Raw genomic sequence first — 16,783 nt, 5'->3', positions numbered from 1 at the left:
TGTATTGTGTTTGTGGTGCATTGTGGTGTATGTACATTATGTGAGTGTCTTGTAAGCCAGTGTAGTGCTCTGAACTTTCCTTTACTATCTGTCAAAGTAGCTAACAGCCAAAATCAGAGTCATTGTAGAGGAGAACCTGCAGTTACGGCTCTGGTTGGATCTGGTCATATAGGCCAGGAGGTACACTCTGATTGGACATAATTACTCTGTGCTCTTAATATTGTTGTAAATAAACCACAGTAATGATGTGGTTGTACAATCTGTTGTCCACATTGTGTTCATATAATGTCTGTTGCTCAGGTACATTACCATATTGTTTATCTACACTATATCAAATTCCAATAACGATGCAAGTCTGGACATTTGAAAATATGGTTTGGATTCCTGGTTTAATTTAGTCACTGAATGCATCCTGATATGATGTAATAATCCAAATACACCACTGAAATGACAAGTGCAATTCTCTGCCATTTGGACATATACAGGTACATTCATTAAATGTGTATAACAAACAACACTGCAGCAGAATGATAACCACAAAACAAAAAGAAAAGAAGGCTCTTTATAGAAAACGTCACAGGCGGAAAAACTGCCACCAATTTTGGAGGAAAAAAAGAATGAAACAGAACCAGGCACAATGAAAAATGAATGACCTAAATGAAGAGGACCTCTCCCAGGAAAAAAAGATAAATCTGCTTAGAAAGATGTAGAAGGTGATGAGATCAAGAGATTAATGAGATAAGTAGATCAAGAGGCAAATAATGGAGATCATAGACACGTGTGTCTATGTGTGTGCATTTGAACGTGTGTGTGTGTGTGTGTGTGTGTGTGTGTGTGTGTGTGTGTGTGTGTGTGTGTGTGTGTGTGTGCGTGCGTGCGTGCGTGCGTGCGTGCGTGCGTGCGTGCGTGCGTGCGTGCGTGCGTGCGTGCGTGCGTGCGTGCGTGCGTGCGTGCGTGCGTGCGTGCGTGCGTGCGTGCGTGCGTGCGTGCGTGCGACCGTGCGTGTGCTTGCACACTGTGGGGGAATTTCTGTGTGTGCGTGTGTTTGTAAATTCAGATGTGCCTCTGTACAGTATGTATGCATGCGTGTGAGGGGGTGAGTGAGTGTGTGTGTGTGTGTGTGTGTGTGTGGGGGGGGGGCATGTAGAGCTTCAGTTTAAAGATTCTGACTGATTAAAAAAGCCACAACACCACAAGTCACATCGCTGCATCTACCACAGCTACATGTTCACCACAACACCAGCTAGCTACCTCCTATTTTTGGACTGAGAGAGAAAGATTTTTCTCTGCTTTCTCTGCTTTCCTTCTCCTGTAAGCAGCTATATCTTCAGGGCTCAGTCCATGGTTGTCTTCCCTAAAGTAACATTCACAGAGTTCTTATTTATAGTAAATCATTAATTTAATTACACGCTGCAATGTTCAATAATGCAACAGCAGCTGCAGTCAGGTGATCATTGTTAACATAAATTAGAAAGTGTTAACAGAGAGGTGTTTGTAAGACAACTACTAATATGTACACCTTGAATTTAAACCCACTCTATTCAAACATAGTACTACTACTACTACTACTACTACTACTACTACTACTACTACTACTACTACTACTAATACTAATACTAATAATACTAATACTAATACTAATACTAATACTAATACTAATACTAATAATAATAATAATAATAACAATAATTGTCATCATCATCATCGTCATCAGCTATAATTCTGACATGACTATTTGCTGTAAAACAAGACAATATCAGTAAGGGTATGCATGCTGATTCCAATAATTAGTCTCTCACAAAACAAATGACCAGTGCAAAAACAAAGAGTAAATGTGTATTGAATTCTTACCCTGGTTTGATAGATGGAGGTTTTGGCAAAGGTTTTGTAAAGTCTGCTTTTCCAACTAGCCAGTATGTTTCTTCAATGCCTTTACCCTGAAAACATAACAAATAAAAATACAATTAAACCCATCATAAATTTTATCCAAAAAGTCGGTACACAGTATCTCTATAGTGATTAAACAAAACGGGTGTTTCAGATTTTTCATATTCCATCCGGATTGGCTGAGATCGGCTTCTGAAGTTTGCAGGAGTTGTCTACACATCATGCAAACCGGTACACATTATCTCTATAGTCGAGTGATCAAGAAGGTCCCTTCCGATTTTTCACATTCCAGCCTGATTGGCAAATTCCGAACATTGCTGGCCCACAATAACCTACCTGACCTGGCGGAGACCTGTGCTCCTTTTTCTAGTTAGTATTTATTTTTGATGTTAGTCCCCGTTTACTCAAAATCACACTCATTGAATCAAGATCTAGTCTCATCCTGTTTTCAGTTTTGAGAGGTGTGAGAGTGAGAATCATCTCCCACTTTATGAATAAGGCATTGAGATAAGAGGATTGCAGACGCAGAGATAATCTTACCTTCAGCTCAGTTTTGCCCCTGACCTCTATCTTATAACCAGTATTGAGAGAACGGAGGATGTTCACAGTGCTTATATTCACATGGATTCTATAAGCTGAGGGAGAAACAAGAAGTCTTTGTGAAAAAACAACAACAACAACAACAAAACATCCCAATGTAGAATGGGACTAATGAACATGGAATATGGAATTTGATATGACATATGGCACATGAAACAGAGCATAGAATATAATTCATATTATGAAGGAGAAGAGAAGAGAAGAGAAGAGAAGAGAAGAGAAGAGAAGAGAAGAGAAGAGAAGAGAAGAGAAGAGAAGAGAAGAGAAGAGAAGAGAACGGAAGGGACGGGAAGGGAAGGGAAGGGAAGGGAAGGGAAGGGAAGGGAAGAGAAGAGAAGAGAAGAGAAGAGAAGAGAAGAGAAGAGAAGAGAAGAGAAGAGAAGAGAAGAGAAGAGAAGAGAAGAGAAGAGAGGAGAATAAAGGACAGGAGGAGACAGAACAGCTCAGAACAGAAGAGTATGTAGGAGACTCACGCAGCCCAGTGGATTCCATACGAGAGGCCGTGTTGACGGTGTCTCCAAAAAGGCAGTACCGAGGCATGGTCAGACCCACCACCCCGGCTACACAGGACCCTGCAGATATATATATGGACCAATTTGAGCTAATCGGTAGCAAAGTGACGAATAACCACTGGACCTTTTTTCTCAAATTACTCTAAAATCACTGAGGCCTTTTGGAATGAGGGAAAAGTTGCTGTGAACATACAGGTAACACCAACAGAAGAAAACATAGGCATATGGATGCATAACAAATCAAAACATGATGAACAGCTGCGGCACACTTCCGTTCCTCTCCCTGATTCACCACACCTGAACTGCATATTGATTCACTAATTACTGGAGAAAATCACAGATGACACCACAGATTGTGGTGATTGGTTTGATTGGGGTGATGGGGCAAAGGGAAGTAGGGTTAAATGCCAGCTTACCAAGGTTTGCACTCAACAGCCTGAGTCGAATAATGACTTCACATTAACATATCCATAACCATAAAACAGCAAAAGAGGCCAAACTCTGCCTTCAGGTGAAGACTTACAGGGCTGAAACCTATTTTGTTATTTTCTGATTAAATGCCAGCTAAGAAAAGGATCCCAACCTGAATGCATCCCTATGCGTATCCTGACAGGTACATCAGGCATATGGCGCATCTGAAAGCTTCCCACTGAACTGAGGATGTTCAGAGACATGTTGGCGATCTCTGCAGCATGCTTGTTGCCATTTCTCTTAGGTAGACCTGATGCCACCATGTAAGCATCACCAATGGTCTCCACCTACAGGAAACATGGACATAACAAAGTCAAAGAGCATCATTAATCACTGAATTACTCTATAAACCCTATGCATTTCTATAGCACCTTTATCCAAAGCGTCTATGTGTGTTGCATAAAGTACTCATTCACACACACATTCACATGCTGATGGTGGAGGCAGCCCTGCAAGAAACAAACCTGATAATACAGCAACACACCACTTATAGTGTATACTCAGTGCAACTTAACTAACTTACACATACAGGATACATGTACAGTACTGTCAATGCGCCTGGTCATTAAAGTGATGAATTCAGATCATAAAAGTGATCCAATACATGAAGGCAACATTGCTGACTGTATTCAAACAGCCACATGCCAATTATGTTATTGACTACAGTAATTAAACTAGCATAAACATGTTTTTAAAAATCCTTGACACACATTATTGTTTTTCTGCAAATACATGTTCACTGAACTATCCTGAACTTTAGATCGACTGTTGTACTGACTTTCTTATCATTTAAATTAAGTTTAATAGGTTGTTTCAAAGTGCAGTAGACTAAAGCCTAACTAAGACATTCTCAGATTTGTTTATATCTCATAAAATACAATCTCCATAATCCTCAAATACAAAATTAACCAATCAATAGGCAGTGATATAATGATCCCAGTGTGTATTATTAGTACCTATCTACTTACCCATTATAGATGGGTGAAAAAAGAGGGGTTGGTGAGTTGTGAGAAGAGATTATAATGACAATGATTATAATCAAATATACTTTGCAATACCAAGCATACAAGCTGACCTTGTAGACATCATGGTTGCTGAGGACAGCGTCAAACAGGGTGTAGAGGTCATTCAGGAGGTCGACCACCTCGATAGGGTCGCTGAGCGAGGAGATGGTGGTGAAGCCCACGATATCGCTGAAGTAAATGGTCACGTGGTCAAAGTACTCTGGCTCCACCGTGCCGCCTGTCTTCAGAGCCTGTGCCACAGAGCTGCAGAACAGAGAAGGGACAAATGCATGTTTACATCTGTACATGCAGTGGTTAAAGGGTAAGACCACTTTGGTAGAGGTTTGGGTTGTGTAGTTACCTTGCCATGATGTAACCCCAAAGGTGGGCAAGAAATCAAAAATAATTGCTCCATTGTTTAGAAATTGATAATTCAAAATATGCTCCTCATTGACTTGCATTGTACGGTAAAACAGCTCTCAAAGTCACTCTTTTAGCACATAAATGAACCCAAACATAGCTGATTCAGGCAATATAGAGCATCACCAAACCCAGTACTGTTCGTTTTTTTTATAAAAATGTCAACTTCCTGTTGATTTTACTATTTGAAGATCTGGATCCGGATCCAGTCCAGGTTTTCTACTTATTAAAAATGGCAAAATCAACAGGAAGTTGACATTTTTATTTAAAAAAAAACAGTACTGGGTTTGGTGATGTTTTATATTGTCTGAATCAACTTTGTTTGCGTTCGTTTATGTGATAAAAGAGTGACTTTGAGAGCTGTTTTACCGTACAATGTAAGTCAATGAGGAGCATATTTTGAATTATCAATTTCTAATCAATGGAGCAAATATTTTTTATTTCTTGCCCACCTTTGGAGTTACATCATGGCAAGGTAACTACACAACCCCAACCTCTACCAAAGTGGTCTTGCCCTTTAAGTAAAAGTATCAATACTGCAGTGTAGAAATACTCTGTTACAAGTAAAAGTCCGGTAAATAGAAATTACTTGAGTAAAAGTACAAAAGTATTGGCATCAAAATATATTTAAAGTACCAAAAGTAAAAGTACTCATTATGCAGAATGTTCCATTTCACAAGTTCAACATGTATAGAAATCTTTTGAAAATAGCAGATCTACAAGCTCACAATGCGTCGCATTGCGACGCATTGTGAGCTTGTGGATCGGCTATTTTCAAACTGTAATATAGGGCTGAAGTGGTGTTTTGTAATAATAATCTAAATCTGCAAAGTAACAAGTAACTAAAGCTGTTAAATAATTGTAGTGGAGTAAAAGTACAATATTTGCCACTGAGATGTAATTGAGTAGAAGTAAAAGTAGTGAAACTGGGAAATACTCCAGTAAAGTAAAAATTCCTCAAAAGTGTACCTAAGTACAGTACTTGAGTAAATGTATTTAGTTACTTTACACCACTGTGTACATGTGTGTGGTATAATTTTGTGTGTGTGTTTGTGCGTGTGTGTGTGTGCGTGCGTGCGTGCGTGCGTGTGTGTGTGTGTGTGTGTAAACTCACGGTGGTAGCATCTCGGCTAATAGTTTTTCGGTCCTCTGTTTCTCCACCTCCAGCTCATCGGTTCTCTCTCTGATCAGGTCCTCCAGGTTGGAGCTGTATTGTTCCAGCATCCGCAGCATGGAGTCAATGATGTTGGTCTTCTTACCCTTGTTGATGATCTTGAACTGGTGGGACAAAAAGACAGGACACGATCCCTCAAACACTTTAGACACCATTATATGCATTACAAAATTGGGGTACGGTCATATTTAAACTCTTTTGATTTATTTGGACATTTTAGGAACTATTTCACAAGCAAACTATTTACAATAATGGAGCGACTGAGCAAAACATGTTATACTGTAGCTATTATAGCACTAATGCTACAGTGGAGTCAATAGAGGTTGCGCATCAACAATGGATTTTCTTGTACATATCTCTTATTTTTCATACCAGTAACCTGTAAGCTGATTGTATGACGTTCTGTACAGTAGTGTATATCTGTCTGTCTCTTATATGTCATCATGATTTGTGTGCGTGGGAACTCATTTTAAACAAGCTTAGTGCTTTATGAGCTATCCAGTTTAGTAGACCTTGTATTGTGAATTGTACTTCAATGTACTGTTTATCATGTCTCACTAAATAATGTACATCAATCAATCAATCAATCAATCAATCAATCAATCAATCAATCAATCAATCAATCAATCAATCAATCAATCAATCAATCAATCAATCAATCAATCAATCAATCAATCAATCAACAATGGATTTTCTCAGTGGAGAGCTAGACCCAAAATCCAGTATACACATCAAAAGTAGGAATTGAAAAAAATCCCAAAAAGGGCAGTGCTCTGATGAAGGCTCATAGCCCAGACCCTGATGCTAGACAGGAGGGTGTATGTGGAGGGCAGCCATTCAGGAGTCCCGAGTTGGTGTCGGCTAGTCCGCACTCTTGCATCGCATCACATTGCAGCACTAATGCAATGCATGCCATAACCTCATTATTAGCAGTATGTTGGGCATGTTAGTGTGATCTTAAAGGGATACTTCACTTTCACATAAAATAAACATTAAAAATATATATAAAAAAAAATGAAAGAAGTTATGGCAAAATTAAGGCCCCCTCACACATTAGTAGGACACTCTAATGCGTGAGGGGGCATAGGCGTGAGGGGGCATAGGTCATGGGGCCATGAATTTTCCATTACTTTTTTCATTTATTTTTAATATATTTTTTAAATGTTTCCCCGACCCGAAAGTGAAGTATCCCTTTAATCTCTCAAGAACAGATTCAGAGATGCGCTACTGAATCTGCCGGGAGCCCTGTTCAGAACGTGTGAGCGTTGGCCTACAAGTGGGCGTGCCTTCAGACCAGGAAGCAGGCAGCGCTTTACCCAATCAAATGTATAGTGGGCGGGATTTACATCTGTGCGTTCGCTTCCCACTGGAAACAAACCCAAACTCATTTGACAATAGCGTCCTCGGAGCCGACAAAACCACGGAAAGTTAGTAACATTTGAACTTGTTCTTTCATCATAGAAAGAAGTGGGCTTATAACCAAAACAATCCATGTTCTTTGGGAGAAATGGTACGGTGTTCAGTGGAGAAATATTGTTAGTGGGAATGAAAACATAAGCGCACCACCGGAAGTGGAGGGCTGAGACCAAACGCCGGTTTCCAGTCAGCGTCGGTCTATTTAATCACTCCCCCCAGAGTCAAATGCAAAAGTGAAAAACGCTGGGGGCGCTGTTTTTCCTTTTTTATTTGACAATGGGTTCCCAGATTGGTGTGCTGTAAACACACTCATTGTCTGTCTCAAACTATTCATTCCTGGGCAAAATGTTTTCCAGATTAACACATTTTCATGTATAATATAATAATAATAATAATAACTAGAAGGTACTGTTCCTGAAGAAACAGTGTGGGATCGCTAAGAATGTTGATGGTATTGAGTATTGATAGTGTTAGTAGAGTTAAAGGTTTTAAAGGTTTTAAAGGTTTTAAAGGTTTTAAAGGGTTTAAAGGTTTTAAAGGTTTTAAAGTTTTGAAAGGTTCTAAAGGTTTGAAAGGTTCTAAAGGTTTGAAAGGTTCTAAAGGTTTGAAAGGTTTAAGAGGTTTGAAAGGTTTGAAAGGTTTAAGAGGTTCTAAAGGTTTGAAAGGTTCTAAAGGTTCTAAAGCTTTGAATGGTTCTAAAGGTTTGAAAGGTTTAAGAGGTTCTAAAGGTTTGAAAGGTTTGAAAGGTTTGAAAGGTTTGAAAGGTTCGAAAGGTTCGAAAGGTTCGAAAGGTTTGAAAGGTTTGAAAGGTTTGAAAGGTTTGAGAGGTTTGAAAGGTTTGAAAGGTTTGAAAGGTTTGAAAGGTTTGAAAGGTTTAAGAGGTTCTAAAGGTTTAAGAGGTTCTAAAGGTTTGAAAGGTTCTAAAGGGTATTTACTTTAAATTATTTTTAGTCACTTTATTTACTTTAAAGTATTTTTTACTAATTTTTACAACTTTTAAGTATTTTTACTATTTTTTTCAACTTTTAAGTATTTTTACTCATGTTGAGTACTTTTAAGTATTTTTACTCAGTATAAGTACTCTTAAGTATTTTTAATCAAGGTACTTACTTTAAAGTATTTTTAGTCACTTTATTTACTTTAAAGTAGCTTTTACTAATTTTTACAACTTTTAAGTATTTTTACTCTTTTTATCAACATTTAAGTATTTTTACTATTTTTTTCAACTTTTAAGTATTTTTACTCATTTTGAGTACTTTTAAGTATTTTTACTCAATATAAGTACTCTTAAGTATTTTTACTCAAGGTATTTACTTTAAAGTATTTTTAGTCACTTTATTTACTTTAAAGTAGCTTTTACTAATTTTTACAACTTTTAAGTATTTTTACTCTTTTTATCAACTTTTAAGTATTTTTACTATTTAAAAAGTGAAATATCTCTAAAAGTACAAATTATTTCAAAAAATTCTAATGGTAGCCAATATGTCCTAAGTAGGCTGAACGTTATAGAGTTGGAACGGAGTTTCTATCTAAAAGTATGAATTTCTCCATTGAAATGAATGGGAGTTTTTTAGAAGTAAAAAGTGAAATATCTCTAAAAGTACAAATTATTTCAAAAATTCAAATGGTAGCCGACATGTCCTGAGTAGGCCGAACGTTGAAGAGTTGGAACGGAGTTTGTAGCTAAAAGTATGAAGGACTAGTTAGGGGCCAAAAAACGGTGTTGACAATAACAGTAGTGTGATCGCTTTAGCGATCCCACAATAATAATAATATAACTAGAAGGTACTGTTCCTGAAGAAACAGTGTGGGATCGCTAAGAATGTTGCTGGTATTGAGTATTGATAGTGTTAGTAGTGTTATAGGTTTGAAAGGTTTGAAAGGTTCGAAAGGTTTAAAAGGTTTAAAAGGTTTGAAAGGTTTGAAAGGTTTGAAAGGTTTGAAAGGTTTGAAAGGTTCGAAAGGTTCGAAAGGTTTGAAAGGTTTGAAAGGTTTGAAAGGTTTGAAAGGTTCGAAAGGTTTGAAAGGTTTGAAAGGTTTGAAAGGTTTGAAAGGTTTGAAAGGTTCGAAAGGTTGGAAAGGTTGGAAAGGTTGGAAAGGTTTGAAAGGTTTGAAAGGTTTGAAAGGTTTGAAAGGTGTGAAAGGTGTTAAAGTATTTGTATTGTTATTTTGGGTTAAATTGGGTATGTTTACTCAATTTAAGTACTCTTAAGTATTGTTACTCAATGTATTTACTTTAAATTATTTTCAGTCACTTTATTTACTTTAAAGTATTTTTTACTAATTTTTATAACTTTTAAGTATTTTTACTCTTTTTATCAACTTTTAAGTATTTTTACTATTTTTTTCAACTTTTAAGTATTTTTACTCATTTTGAGTACTTTTAAGTATTTTTACTCAATATAAGTACTCTTAAGTATTTTTACTCAAGGTATTTACTTTAAAGTATTTTTAGTCACTTTATTTACTTTAAAGTAGCTTTTACAAATTTTTACAACTTTTAATTATTTTTACTCTTTTTATCAACTTTTAAGTATTTTTACTCTTTTTATCAACTTTTAAGTATTTTTTTCAACTTTTAAGTATTTTTACCCATATTGAGTACTTTTAAGTATTTTTACTCAATATAAGTACTCTTAAGTATTTTTACTCAAGGTATTTACTTTAAAGTATTTTTAGTCACTTTATTTACTTTAAAGTAGCGTTTACTAATTTTTACAACTTTTAAGTATTTTTACTCTTTTTATCAACTTTTAAGTATTTTTACTATTTAAAAAGTGAAATATCTCTAAAAGTACAAATGATTTCAAAAATTCTAATGGTAGCCAATATGTCCTAAGTAGGCTGAACGTTATAGAGTTGGAACGGAGTTTCTAGTTAAAAGTATGAATTTCTCCATTGAAATGAATGGGAGTTTTTTAGAAGTAAAAAGTGAAATATCTCTAAAAGTACAAATGATTTCAAAAATTCAAATGGTAGCCGATATGTCCTGAGTAGGCCGAACGTTGAAGAGTTGGAACGGAGTTTGTAGCTAAAAGTATGAAGGACTAGTTAGCCATCAAAAAACGGGCGGAATATAGTATATAAATAGTGGCAATAACATTAGTGTGATCGCTTTAGCGATCCCACAATAATGTATAATAATAATTAAAATACATGTATGTACAATAATGTGAAATATTAAACTAGGTATCATAATATATACATTTATATATATTTAAGCTATTTAACAACAATGACCTGCTTCATACTCATACATTCATATTTGCACATCGGAACATCCCAGTTCAACCGCAGTCCTTATGCAAGGGATAATTGTCAGCACGCTGGTCGTTGTTGAAAAAGAACCCCTGACAGGATGATCAAACACAGAGGCGATAGCCGAGGTGTTTAATCACCCTGAAGGGGTTATTTTAAACAACGACCAGCGCGCTGACAATTATCCCGCTTATTACACGGCTACTTACTAAATTGATTAATAAATTGACCCAAAAGTAAGTATTTCCTTGCTTACGGCAATGAAAGTATTCCATAAGTGTTGCGCTGGGCGGACACGGTCGCCTCGGAAAACAAGGACGTGTTGATCAAATAGAATACATTTTCGGTTACTGCATTGTCTATTTCTCGCTTCAAATGTTTTCAAAAACATTCTGGAGAGCAACGTTTAGTTGTAAATGACATGGTGTGTTTGTGTACTGTCATGTTGGATTCAGCATAAAATCAAGCAGCGCAGGTTGATATGAGCAGGTGCTCTGAGTCTTTGATTAGACAGGTTGATATGAGCAGGTGCTCTGAGTCTTTCATTAGAAAGGTTGATATGAGCAGGTGATCTGAGTCTTTGATTAGACAGGTTGATATGAGCAGGTGCTCTGAGTCTTTGATTAGACAGGTTGATATGAGCAGGTGCTCTGAGTCTTTGATTAGACAGGTTGATATGAGCAGGTGCTCTGAGTCTTTGATTAGACAGGTTGATATGAGCAGGTGATCTGAGTCTTTGATTAGACAGGTTGATATGAGCAGGTGTTCTGAGTCTTTGATTAGACAGGTTGATATGAGCAGGTGCTCTGAGTCTTTGATTAGACAGGTTGATATGAGCAGGTGATCTGAGTCTTTGATTAGACAGGTTGATATGAGCAGGTGCTCTGAGTCTTTGATTAGACAGGTTGATATGAGCAGGTGCTCTGAGTCTTTCATTAGACAGCGGTCTGTTATTGAGCTCATCGGTCATTATCAAGAAATTACACACTGCTGAATTCAGCGATTGACCAATCAGAATCAAGCATTCAACCAAGCTGTGTAATAAACTGTTATAGGGTCTTGACTGACCTGATCAAAGATCTCATCAAAAGCAGGCCTGCGGTCAGGGTGTTCACTCCAACACTGCTTCATCAGCTGGATGCACTCTAGTGGAGCTTGGTCTGGGGCCACAGTAGGCCGACACATGGGAGGAGGCTTCTTCACCTTGCGGATGATCTCTGGTGAACATTGGAGAGTCGGAACGTTACTTACAGCGGTGGAAAAAGTACTCACATTCTTTACTTAAGTAAAAATATGCGTTTTTTTTGCAATTTTATGCGGTGAAATTGCGGGAAGTTGCGAAATATGCGGAAAGTTGTGAAAAGTTGCAAAATATTCGCGATGCGAAGCGCATATTATGCGAAGCGCATATTATGCGATGCGATGCGCATATTATACGATGCGATGCAGCCTTTTTGAAAAAACGTTACCCCCACATAATTATGCGCCATTTTGCTGGTTATGCGGTAAATTCTGCAATCGCATAATCGCATTTTTCTGGAGGGTCTAACAATAGCAGCACCCAACTCTGAGCTGAATGGAGCACAACCTTAATTAGTATAACATCATTAGTAACACCTATGAAGGAAGTAACAACTATTTATGTCAATATGGCTACCATGAAAAGGGTCTATTCAGTCAGTTCAGGTCCAGTTAATGTTGTAAAGCATGCATAAGCTAAGCCTTACACCAAAGGACATTTCAACAATTTCATTGTGGCATACACATTTCCCATTGTCGGAATAAAATCACAACTGTTTTGCTTGTGCCATGGTGACACTGCTCCCCAAGCTTTGCTAAATCATCATCATTTAATGTTATCCTAAGTCCATTGTCTTATGAATGAAATCTTTATTTTGAACATTTAGGCAACAAAGTAAAAAAAAAAAAAAAGTGTTTTTCTTAACATTATGCTCAACTTAGGTTCAATGACATGAACCTTGTCAACAACCAATACGTGCACTCTCTCCAGTGCCAAACAGGTAGCATGGAGCAAACAACAACGGCTCTATTCACAGCAGCCATAGCCTACTATGAAGACATTCACAGGTGTTACCAATGATACTAATGAAGGCTCTGTTCCATTCATGGTCAAACAGAGTCAGGGTGCTGATATTGTGCATGTTGGCTCACTGGAAACACTCTGCTACACCAGCGGGTCTAAAGTTGGGGTCCAGGGACCCTCATGGGCTTCCAAATGGTCCCTTACGGGTGTGTAACTCTGAGAGTGTACACATGGAAACAAATGGACCCGTAATTTGTACACTCTCAGAGTTATGGGGGTCGTGGAAACCACTGTGCTACACTAAATGGAACAGAGCCTTCATTAGTATCATTGGTAACACCTGTGAAGGAAGTGATAATATGGCTGCTGTGCATAGAGCCTATAGACCATATTCACACGGCGGCCATATTGGAATTTAACATTGAAAGTGCCGCCACCCGGGGTGGCTACTTTCATTGACTTCATAGAAACATGGCCGCCGTGTGAATATGGTCTATAGCACCTTCCCATGAATTAATTCATCTGTGATGTAGTACCTCTGATTTGTCACTAGATGGGGCGCTTCCCCAATATTCCATGTGGTTCAATACCATGTTCGAAATGAAACTCAAAAAGTATGTTGAAAAATAACATACTGAATCAGTATTTTTCAACATACTTTCTAATTCCATACTAATTAGGTATTACTGATTAGTATATAGCATAGTATAGGCCATAGGGACACGTGATTTCGGACTCAGCTCCTTGTTGTCTTGCAAATAATGACCCTGCAAAATCCCCAAGCTTTACTAAATCTTATAGTGGCTGACAATTTGTGAATTAAAGTCTTTTAGAGCAGTGGTTTTCAACCTTTTTCATGCCAAGGACCCCTAAATTGATATACATTTGGCCACGGACCCCCATCTGAAAATGTTTTGTGCCAGGGACCCCTCAGAAGCAAAGATTTCAGTTAAAAAATGTTGCTTTAAAAAGCATATATTCAAAGATATGCACACATTTTCAAGATCTTTCAAAAATGGCAGATCTGCAACTGCAAGCTCATAGCGCGGCACGAGCTTGTATATCTGCTATTTTTGAATAGCCAAAGCTAAGTGGTTAAAATGATTGAGACGCTATGTTAACTAATTTAGCTGGGGACCCCCTGGTACCCCCCCCCCCCAAGGACCACTGGTGGTCCCCGGACCACTGGTTGAGAACCACTGTTTTAGAGGTATTACAAAAGTATTTTCAAAGTCTTCTAGGGTGAGAGGGTGTCAGACTTTTAAAAGTCTTCAAAATCTTTTCGAAGTGGTGATTTCTTTCAATGATACATTTCTGTGCAGTTTATTGCTTTATAGGTAGATAATAGAGAGACCGAAGGGCTGAGGGAGACAACTACCTGGTCTCTAGTCAGAAACAAACCAGGGAAGTTGCGACAATTTCACAGTAAATTCAATTTGTACACTCTCTGTTAATTTACCAAACATTTTACTGTGTATGTGGTCAATGCTCCAACCGGTCATTCCATTATGATGAATTCTCTGTGGCAGGTCACACCTACCCTCAGGCTGTAGCCCCAACATGCAGTAGGGTGGTCCTCTAACAACCACCTCTTGGAGTATGATGGCGAAGCTGTACACATCTCCCTTACAGGTCCCTTTACGGGAGATCTCTGGGTCCCGCAGGAACTCTGGAGCTGTCCAAAACTGATCTGTGAGCAAAGAAGGTGAGCAGAAAATAGATTCAGAGTGACAAAAAAGAACAAAAAAATACTTCAACTGACATGCCAAGGTAACTATTAACTATGGACAGTTTCTGTAATATCTATCTACAAATTCACATAAGTGTGTCTGTGTGTGTGTGTGTGTGTGTGTGTGTGTGTGTGTGTGTGTGTGTGTGTGTGTGTGTGTGTGTGTGTGTGTGTGTGTGTGTGTGTGTGTGTGTGTGTGTGTGTGTATGCCTGCATGTATGTATGTATGTACGTACGTACGTACGTACGTACGTACGTACGCACATATATATGTATGTATGTATGTATGTATGTATGTATGTATGTATGTATGTATGTATGTATGTATGTATGTATGTATGTATGTATGTATGTATGTATGTATGTATGTATGTATGTATGTATGTATGTATGTATGTATGTATGTATGTATGTATGTATGTATATGTATGTATATGTATGTATGTATATGTATGTATGTATGTATGTATGTACGTATGCACGTATGCACGTATGTATGTATGTATGTATGTATGTATGTATGTATGTATGTATGTATGTATGTATGTATGTATGTATGTATGTATGTATGTATATGTATGTATGTATGTATGTATGTATGTATGTATGTATGTATGTATGTATGTATGTATGTATGTATGTATGTATGTGTATGTATGTATGTATGTATGTATGTACGTATGCATGTATGCATGTATGTATGTATGTATGTATGTATGTATGTATGTATGTATGTATGTATGTATGTATGTATGTATGTATGTATGTATGTATGTATGTATGTATGTATGTATGTATGTATTACCTTCGTATCGCGGTTCTTCCCGAGGAGCTTTCTGGGACTCCAGCAACTCATTGAAGCCATAGTCTGTGATCTTCAACACAAAACGTCCGTCTACCACGCAGTTACGAGATTTTAATCTGCCATGGGGGAATTCTCTATGGTGTAGGTATTTCATACCCTGGCAGGGCAGTAACATAAATGATTTTGTTGTTTATTACCGTGCATGAAACGTTTGTGTAAACTTATGCTGTAGCTGATATTTTTGAATAAAATTATGAACAATGTTTCTGATCGTGTGGGCCTTGAAGAACAGATGATGCAGACTTCGTGAAATGGATGCCTTGTTCTGAAGCCAATGACTGTTCAAGGGCCAATCAATGGACAGCTTACCTTAATGAGATCAAGCAGCAGTGAAGACTTGAACATCCAATCTAATTTCACATCCTCATTCCTCAGCAGATCTTGCAGACTGCCTCTCGAGCAATGCTCCGTTACGACCGCAAACTCTGGAGAGTCCTGGAAGAACCCAAGGAATGGGTTCACGTTCTCATTTCTCAGGTCCTTCATCTAGGGAAGTAAACAAACAAACACAATGAATTGATCACAAAGGGAAAATGGTGACAGTGCATTTCTTCAATATAGAAACCTATCCATTGAGTGTGATAGTGAAAATCCATTCAATTATATTTGATCCTTACAGGTACACAGCAATGTGAAACATGACAACTGTCACATAAAACATTAAGCGACCTGCTGGTCAAGTATTAACTAGAGATTTAGAGTCCTAGTCAGTCACCATAATACAGCACTTCCATTTATAACTTCCTATGTCTGGTGGAAAACAAATATTAATCTTCCCAGCCGAATCCTGGGTGTTACATTGGTTTTTGTGAACCGGTTCGGGTTTCCTGGTGGAGGGAGGTCAAAAGGGTGTGAGTGTAGCAGTAGTAAATGGTGCATTTATATAGCATATTTATCCAAAGCGCTTTACATAGATTGTGAATTACATTCACCCATTCACACACACATTCATACACCGATGGCGGAGGAAACCATGCAAGGCACCAACCTGCTCATCATAATTAGGGGTTCAGCGTCTTGTTCAAGGACACTTCAACACTAACTCTGGGGGAGCCCGGGGACGAACTGGGAACCTTGTGGTTCCCATCCGGCCGCTCTATCGGCCACTCTACCCCTGAGCCACAGCCGGCAAAAGCATGCCCAATACCCTAATATCTCCCCCGGTCAAGGGAAGATTCCTCTTTAGGCTAGTGGATAAGATATTGGCTTTCCATGTGGGAGACCAGGGTTCGGGTCCCGGGCGTTACACACATATATACTATCGATAGATAGATAGATAGATAGATAGATAGATAGATAGATAGATAGATATACTGTATCAAGAGCCCTGCATATGGAGGCATAAAATGCCCATCAGCTATTGTAACAAAAACATTTATCCTTGACCTTGGATGCAGAATGCT

At 38.0% G+C, this 16,783-nt stretch overlaps 1 protein-coding gene across 1 annotated transcript in view; it reads right to left on the bottom strand.

Moving 5' to 3' along the window:
• Positions 1 to 1,254: 1,254 nt before the first annotated feature.
• LOC308085254 (retinal guanylyl cyclase 2-like) overlaps positions 1,255 to 16,783 on the bottom strand; it is a gene marked incomplete at both ends in the record, with an annotated part of 28,871 nt that continues 13,342 nt past the window's right edge. The window contains 11 exons of the mRNA XM_080428332.1: positions 1,255 to 1,354; positions 1,852 to 1,937; positions 2,428 to 2,522; positions 2,961 to 3,059; positions 3,583 to 3,757; positions 4,546 to 4,738; positions 6,009 to 6,172; positions 11,811 to 11,959; positions 14,327 to 14,476; positions 15,321 to 15,477; positions 15,690 to 15,866. Coding sequence (XP_080284458.1) covers positions 1,255 to 1,354; positions 1,852 to 1,937; positions 2,428 to 2,522; positions 2,961 to 3,059; positions 3,583 to 3,757; positions 4,546 to 4,738; positions 6,009 to 6,172; positions 11,811 to 11,959; positions 14,327 to 14,476; positions 15,321 to 15,477; positions 15,690 to 15,866 — 1,545 coding nt within the window. The remainder of the gene's footprint in view (positions 1,355 to 1,851; positions 1,938 to 2,427; positions 2,523 to 2,960; positions 3,060 to 3,582; positions 3,758 to 4,545; positions 4,739 to 6,008; positions 6,173 to 11,810; positions 11,960 to 14,326; positions 14,477 to 15,320; positions 15,478 to 15,689; positions 15,867 to 16,783) is intronic.

This window comes from Gymnoscopelus braueri (assembly GCF_963280865.1).
Source record: "Gymnoscopelus braueri genome assembly, chromosome: 5".
Taxonomy (NCBI): domain Eukaryota; kingdom Metazoa; phylum Chordata; class Actinopteri; order Myctophiformes; family Myctophidae; genus Gymnoscopelus; species Gymnoscopelus braueri.
Note: the sequence above shows the minus strand (reverse complement) of the source record. Positions and strands in the feature narration are given on the sequence as shown.